Genomic DNA, 8,688 nt, shown 5'->3' on the forward strand with positions numbered 1-8,688 from the left:
TTTTCTAGTTGTACATTTATAACCATAGATACTGGAAATAGATAGTTAGTATCTGCGTGTACGGCCAAGCGGATGTACGGTACTAGCAGACTGTTTTTGTTGAAATACTTTAATGCATTAGGTTCTGATTTTTCTCTTTTTTTTTTTTGCTTTTCATTCAGAATGAAAAACCTTCAATCAAAATTAAGGCAGTGAATTTGTAGCAATAATAAAAAACTACTTATACAGCTTATTTGCAAGTTGAGCTGAGATTTATAATACAAAACATGAAAACTAAATGTTTGTAAATTTATATGAAATGCAAGTCATAAAGTAAACATAGGAATATGGAAAAAATATATAATCTTTTGTCTTTGTTTAGTTTCTGAGAACGCTAAAGCTACTATTTTTTCATGGGAGGTTTCTTGTGTCTTATCAAAAATATTTTCACTTCTTAAGATGTTTTTTGGCATAATTTTATGCAGGTATCAAGTTGGAGATTATACAGGACAAATTTTAGCAGAAGTGTCAGCATTAAAACATACAAGGCAACCTTATATTCCATTTAATAATCAAACTGCTTCTAAACATGACGTACGGGTAACCAAGCACAAAGTGAAGAGGCATACAGTAAGTATTAGAATAGATTTTGTATAGTTATTTAAGAAAATTAAATGACATTAAGCTATGTTATAATCTAAAGACACTTAGTTACACTATTACTTCTTCACACTATATATCCACGTGAGTTTCTGGATAGTGATCTAGTGAGTTTAAGTTTTGAAAACCTAAGCTGTTGGCATTCATTAAATCTTTACTTTAAAAGAGTAGTGAAAGTATTACTTAAAACATTAAATTATGTGTTAATTGTAATTATCTTTGTACATAATACTTGCTTTACTACATAGTTCCTTTCAAAATGTTCAGTAAATTTTTATCATTCACAATTCTTAATCTAAATGAGTTTTTAAACTTTTATGTTCATCTTTCATATTTTTGGGAAGGCTGTGATTCTTAACAGTAGGTGTACGTGACTTGTTGGCGATACATTTCAACAATAAATAGACAGCACATAATCCACTTGTTTTAAAATAATATATTCAAAACAAGTCTAATGTATGTACAAAAATTCTTTACACTATTGGTTACCACAGTTGTATACAGAGCTCTAAATAATTCTCTTTCATTTGAAGTTTCATGAAGATACTGTTGATACAAACTCTATAAAGTGAATTTTGTTCTGTGTAGCAGAATGAAGTAGATAGTTTTATGAAGATACTGTCAATAAAAACCCTATAGAGTGGATTTATTCTGTCTAGTAGAATGAAGTAGATACTAAGTTTCATGAAGATGTATTTTTATAATCCTTAAAGTACAAAGTTAGTGTGGGTACCTAACATTTTCCTTGAAGTATATAGTAAAAAACACATAATGTATTGAAATATTTAACATACACATTTAAAGTAGTAGCATCTACTAATCTTATAATCTTAAAATAATTATTTTATTAGAGAAGATATTCAAAACTTTCCATAACATTTAGTTTTCAGCATAGTTTGTCTTAAATTAACTACATAAAACAACAGTTATTGGAGTAATCAATTACAAACTTAATCAGTACTGTTTGATTTTAAAGGTATTTGAGAAAGTTAAGTTTTATGGAACTTAAAAATAGATTTATGATTGTTCATGACACTAAAATAACTTTGTTTTAAGAAGTGTGTGGGTGTGGTTTCTGCAGCTGAGTTATGCATGAGAGTATTCTATCAGTAAAAGGTATTATATCCTTAAGAAAGTGTGGTCATGTCACACTGTTTATAAGTGTGGTTTATAAAACATTTCTCAGAACTTAAGTTTTCAGTTGACATTTTATAACCATAGATACTGGAAAATGATTAGTTAAGTATATGTTTTTTTGGTGTTATTAGATGTCTATCTTTTTTTTTTTTAAATAGGACGAAGGAATACCCAGGAGAAAACGAGAATATATAAAGAAGAAATACAAACAAGAAACTTCTTTATCATTACGCCGACAGCTTTCATCAGCACAAAAGAATGATGCAGAAACAAGTTTTTCAGATGTACTTAGTTCCGACGATGAAGGCTTTTCCCCAGTAAGATGCTTGCAATATAGATTGTCATGACTTAAGTTTTTACTACCACTTGTAGTTCCACGGTAGTAAAACTAATCCACATTGACTGAACTTGGCTATTAAAATTAGGATTATTTGTTATAACAATTTAACTAGGTTAGTGCTCAATGGAGGGAAAGAGAAATATTGACTTTTTTTCCTTTTGTTGATAAAGAAGTGAAGCTGTGATTATACAATCTAAAACAATAAAATCTCTCCAAATATGTATATTATATACAATTAAATTTGTTCCTTACAAAATTATCTACTTATGGATTATGTATAATATAATGTTATAATAGTTGGAGACGGCTTGAATGGGTAAGCTTTTCTTCATTACCCATTCAAGCCGTCTCCAACCATTATTAGTCTCAAAGTGGGTTCCTCGTCATCGAATTTAAAGTAATGTTATGTCAAAATAATGAATATTAAAATACTTATGCTGACTAGTAAACATTTATGTAAACAAAACACTTTGTTTTTTAACTATGTAATATTTTTTGTGTTGTTTATTTAAGTTTAGTCCAAAGACATCATGTTTCTTTTAATAATTAATAAAGGTGGTATTTTGTGTGTGTGTGTGTCTCTGAGACATTTTATTTCACTAGAAAGGTTATAAGATAGAAAATAATTGAATTTAGTAAAAGAATCTGCCAGCTGAGAAAAGCTTAATTTAGTTTTATTTTATTCCATTCACTTAATGGAGTCTGACTAAATAAAGTTGTCAGACAACCAGCTAGCAAAGCTCATTTACGGTCTAGCCAGGTGTGGGCTAAAATAAACATAAGATAGACTAGTGGTTAAATTAATGTTTTAGAAGGTTTAGACCTTCAATTATAATAAAAGTAATATATTAATTAGTTTAATCCAGTTTTACTTTTAAAAGTCATTATCAATTAATTTTCAAGTTTTTTTTTGTACTTCAATTTATTATAAGTTACATGCCAACAACATACTTACTCATTAAAATATATTGCAATATAAAAAAAATGTATTAACATATTTTTGATTACAGGTCTATTGATTTATGTACCTGGTTGAAAATAATTTAATGTGTCCATTTTGTAGGCTACCTCACCATCAGATGTGGAGGATGACAATGATCCTGATGGACCATTTGCATTTAGAAGAAAGAAGTTTTGCAACTATCATGCAGTGAGTTTATAGTAACATCTGACATATATTACATCTAAAGTTCCATCTAAAATAATGACATGTTTGTCCACTAATAACTTTTGCATAATTTTCAACATAGCATTCATAATTTAAGGTGTGTTTCTGTTTCTGAGGTGCAAGTATCTGAACCTTAAATGTAAAACGTTGTTGTTTAAAAGCCTAAATATGTTGCTATTAAAATTGCTCTTACCTTAATTACCCTAATAATGACAATTTTAATAGCAAAAAAATGGATTTATTGTTTATTTAGCTTTCTGCAACTCATATTTTCATATTAAGTTTTGCTTTTATCAAATTGGCACTTATTGGATCCAATTAAGATATTGTTCTTCATGTTTGTTAAAGTGCTGGAAGTTTATCATGAAATATGCAGGAGTAGTATCCATATTTTTATTTTGGTTATTGTCACAAATCTCTTATTTTAAATGCATAGTTAGTTACTTTGGAATATGAGGCAGAAATCTTTAGTTTTTATTACAGTATTTGTTGGAATGTAAGTTACCTGTGTTAGCAAATAATTTTCAAGAAATGTCACATGAATAATACATGTTTCTATGCTACCGATGTCTATGTTTGTCTGTGGAAGAACGTTTACTTCTATCTTTTAATAAAGTAAATATGTAGAAATTGTAAAATCATTTCAATTTTAATGTCCCTCACTGCTTTGCAAAAGAGAGAGTAAGGCATATGATTTGCGCCTCTCCAATCGTCCATCTGTCCCAGTATTGTGGACAGGATATCTAAAGACTGGATGGATGGATTTTGATCAAACTTACAAAAGAGGTACTACATACAAATTTCTAGACTCAATTAACTTTTGAAAATCATGGGTCAAAGGTCAAGGTCAGTGACAATGGGGATACTTAAACATACAGTATAACATTAATGGGAGCATAGGTGTTTTATAAACACAACTTACATTTTTTTGCTTACTGCTGCTTGTACTTCATTACAAGGATTTTAGTGGCAAACCACTGATGGGTTGTCCGGGTGCTAGCACATTCAAGTATAGCCTATGTGATAAAAATGTTTACAACATGTCATTTTTTAAAGCTCTTTTCTTCACTTGTTCTTGGTATAGTTAAAATGTACAATTTAAGCTAAATGAGGAATGTTGATTTCTTCTTTCAAAACAAAATTCCTGGAAAGGCAGTGAAAACATACAAAAATAATCAATCTATGTATTTAATTATTAGGTCGTCAAGAAATTAATGTCACTTCTTTTAGATGAAAAAACTGGAACAACTTATATATTAAAACAAAACATTTATTAAATGAAATAGTCTCCATTCTTATTGATGATGCTTTTCCATCTTACAATCAGGTTGTGAATGCCCTGATTATAGAAATCACTTGGCTTTGAAGCAAAAAACATGTCGATATCCTCTTTAACATCTTCCACATTTGCATATATTTTCCAATTAGGATGGTGTTGCCACGAACGAAAAAGATGGTAATCTGATGGTATCATATCTGGAGAATATGGTGTGTAGGGGAGAACTTCCCAACCCAACTCAATAATCTTGTGTTGCGTCAAACGTGCCACATGTGGACATGCATTGTCGTGGAGAAGAACACCTTTCTGTTTGATGAGTGAAGGGCATTTCTGATGAGGGGCTTGATTTAAATGTTCCAGTTGCTGACCATAGATCTCTGCATTGATAGTTTGCTGTAGATTGAGGAGTTTGAAATGAATTTCTCCTTTGATGCAAATGGAGTCCAGGAGACGAAGCAACGTTCACACGTTGGAAACTATGATAAGCTGAGAATTCGTGAGGCACACAAACACCTTTTTTATAGAGTTTTCCCATATTCCTTAGATGTTTATTTATTGTTTCATGAGAGACATGCAATTTCAGGACTATTTTACGAGTGTATTGTCTTAAGTTAGACTCAACAACTGTCTTCAGAGCATCAATATCAATTCCAACATATCAGCCCCTGTGATCACAGTTTTTAAGGCTAAAGTCACCTGAACGAAATTTGCGGAGCCATCGTTGAAACTTATGAACGTTCAAAACATTTCCATAAACTTCTTTGATATTTTTTGTGGCTACAGAGACGTTGTTTCCCTTCTTGTATTCAAACAGTATCACATGCCAAATGTATGTCTTGTTATGTGCCATCACTATAAGGGATTAGAGTATACTCAGCCTTACACATTATATGGGTTACACTAATGTGACGTTTAGGTGGTTCATTTAACTATTATACGTGATGTATATTTGGGGGGGGGGTAATGAAAGTGTTCCAAAACTCGACATTAATTTCTTGACGACCTAATACAATAAAGCTTGGTGACTTTATAACAGTTGTCATACTTAAGTGTTAGTTTTCAGTTTTTGGTGAGCTTTTTTTTTTTTTAATTTGCCATCATTATGTTATTGTTTAGAGAAAAAAATTAAGAGAACAACAAAAAAAAATATTTTTTTGTTAATCATTTCATGAATTAGTGTTTTATCTTATAACTATTTCATTAATAGTTAAACATTGTTAAGCCTTACAATGTGTAACATACAATGTTATAAGGGCTGTTGATTTGTTGTTCAATCTTTAGCTTTCTTTACAATTCTTAAAAGCATGCACACTATTAATAACAACCATCAATACTTACATGTGAAACATATCTTAAAATGCCTTCAAGTTTCTGTAGTATAAACATGAAAGAATAGTCTGTACAAAACTTGACTCTGCTTCCTTTTTGCAAAAGCCTTTGAAGGAAAGACTGGGAAACTGGCCGTGGTGTCACCCTCAAGAAGAAGGTAAAGGTGATCATCGATATAGGTACTGCTTAACGTCATTACTATTTCCAAAAAGGAAATGTGTAGGTTTTGCAAGAAGGAGATTGGGCAGAGGTGGCAGGTAAGGAATAGCAGCTTTGTCTTAATCTTTATATACGTTTGTTTTGTTGAAGTTGGTGAGTGAGATAAACTGTTTTAATATAAGTATGAATAATTTGCACTTCTGTAAGTTTAAAATCCAATAAATAATTAAAATACAACGTTTCACTGTACACATCTAAGATATTTATAAAGCCGTCAATGGCCTCCACTTAAAAAACAATGTATGTTTGATTTTTCTATGTCATTTTCAGAAGTAACTTACAAGGCTAAGTTTTCAATATTCATACACTTGTTGCAAACAAGTCATGTGATATTGGATTCAGTGACCTGTGATAAATATAAATATTGAAACCTTAGCTTTGTAAACTGCTCCTGGAGAGAAAGTAGACACATTGAAACATGTACTTTTTTTTTTTCAGTGGAAGACATTGACAGCTTTAGTAAATAACTTTTAATTACATATAATAAATTGTTGTATTTGTTTGGTATTTATTAATTTCCAAAATAAACAATTTTATATTAAGATGTACATCAAAAGATTTTTAAAGTGTTGATATTAATATAAATTTTAAAGAACACAAGAATTCAACATACTAAAGATTATACAATAAAAATAAGTGACATTTTGTTTTTAGAATTTGTAGTTTTTTGTGAGTATATTTGACATGCAGTAAAAGTATTTTTAAAATTCGCCATACATCTCTTGATGGATGTGGATAACTTAATTTTAAGCTTTAATTTAAAATTAAAAATATATTAATTTAGATTTATGGAAAGCTATTATTTTGAAGTGAATTTTGATTAAGAGATTCACTATTTCATATTTGTTATTTTAACCTTTGAGCTCCTGTCTGGTTGAAGTGTATCCACTGTTACACCAAGTAATCTAAAGCATGTTGCAAAAGAAAAAAATATTGAAAAGAATATTAATAAATAGGTATTGTAACATAAAACTACTATTCTATTATCAATAACTTATTTTTAATTTGAAGATAAAGGTACAAGCTCAGTTAGAAAAATTTAATCTTATTCAACACAAATATATCACTGAAGTAAAAATGCAAAATTTTTTGTTTACACTTAGTCTTTGTTAGTTTAAAAATGTTTATTTATTGTAGGCAAAGCACAGTTAAAGCTGTAGCAGTTAGATGATTTATTAGTCTGACTGATAATGGGAAAAAAAGTTAAAACAATGTTATTATGGAACAGAAAGAAACAAGTGCTTACCTTATGATAACTTTGTTGCTTTTCATCCAATTTTTGCCTGAAAACCTATTATGATAAGCAATATTTTATTTTCGCTGTTTAACAAACATTGCAAAATTATTTGTTTAATTTCTGATACTATGTATCACAGTAGCAAATCATTGTTAATTTCAAGGCTTCTGCTTGATCGTGCCTGGACACCTTTGGATGACTATTGGAGCAATTTAGATGTAGAATTCAACAGTTCATTATCAAATGGAATTCCATCAAATACATTTTTATCAGAAGTTATAAATGAATGGTAAGTGCATTATTTTCTAAAGATGTCAAACAGAAGTTGTAAATGAATTGTAAGTTTATTATGTTCTGAAGATGTTGGAAAGAAGTTATAAATGAATGTTAATCTTCTAAATACAGGCCTGGCTCTTCTGTGAATTTCACAGTTACCTTCAAAATTTATTTAACTTTATTATCAGTTAGGTCAGTAAATTAGCATCAGGGTGTAGTTTTAATTCAAGTTTTTATATTATCTTATTATATTATATTTTAGTTATTAATTAAAAATATATATACAGACAATTCTCAGTTTTCATTTCTGTGTGCATCTTGTGATGCATCTGCTTTCTCAATTCTCCTTTTTTCCTTTGTATGCCTTTATTAGTACAGCAAATACACTGCTTGACTTTTCCTAGACACAGCTTATAACAATTCCAAGGTCCAGTGTTCAGGTTCAACATAATAACTTCTCCAGGTTCAACCTAATAACTTTGCCCTGTAGTGAAAAATATATCAATTTTCTCAACCCATGACAGAAGTCCCACCCATCTATACTTAAATGTTGAAGTAGTTTTCAAAAACATGTGCTCTAAGTTGACATACATGTTTTTGACCAATAGAAAAAGCTAATTTTAAACTTAAAGCTTTCAATGGTCATTTTCAAATTGATACCAACAACCTTTATACTAATACAGGATTTTATTGGGTACATCTTGGTATGCAAATTAGTGATCATACTATTTTACGATTATGTTTTTTTACCTTAAGTAGCTTAGTTTGAAATTTAGTTGTTTATGAACAACTGGTCCATCGGAGAGGAAAAAAAGGGCTGTCAAGAGGAGCATCGAAATGGATCCCAGATTAAAGACTGCAGAAGTGGCCAAAGTTGGTGGGATGAGCCCGAAATCTGTTCAACGGATTCTCCACAGATTGGGTTATCGTTGCAGAGCAGCTAGATGGAAGCCCTTATTAAGACCTGGCAACATAGTCAGACGAAAGAAGTGGGCAAGTGATATGATGACCAAGCTTCTGGACTTTTGGAAGACCGTATTGTTCTCAGACGAATCAAGATTCGC

General features: G+C 30.2%; 1 protein-coding gene across 2 annotated transcripts in view; it reads left to right on the forward strand.

Annotated features, from left to right (window-relative positions):
* Positions 1-8,688, forward strand: part of LOC106458950 (enhancer of polycomb homolog 1-like) — an 81,242-nt gene that overhangs the window by 59,015 nt on the left and 13,539 nt on the right. Inside the window, exons 8-13 of one of the 2 annotated variants that reach the window (XM_022385326.1) lie at positions 465-609; positions 1,935-2,093; positions 3,180-3,266; positions 5,998-6,149; positions 7,512-7,630; positions 7,729-7,735. In XM_022385326.1, coding sequence (XP_022241034.1) covers positions 465-609; positions 1,935-2,093; positions 3,180-3,266; positions 5,998-6,149; positions 7,512-7,630; positions 7,729-7,735 — 669 coding nt within the window. Of the gene's footprint in view, positions 1-464; positions 610-1,934; positions 2,094-3,179; positions 3,267-5,997; positions 6,150-7,511; positions 7,638-7,728; positions 7,736-8,688 lie in introns of both variants that reach the window. The other variant, XM_022385325.1, reaches the window with a different exon arrangement.

The sequence above is a fragment of the Limulus polyphemus genome, unplaced genomic scaffold, assembly GCF_000517525.1.
Source record: "Limulus polyphemus unplaced genomic scaffold, Limulus_polyphemus-2.1.2 Scaffold537, whole genome shotgun sequence".
Lineage (NCBI taxonomy): Eukaryota > Metazoa > Arthropoda > Merostomata > Xiphosura > Limulidae > Limulus > Limulus polyphemus.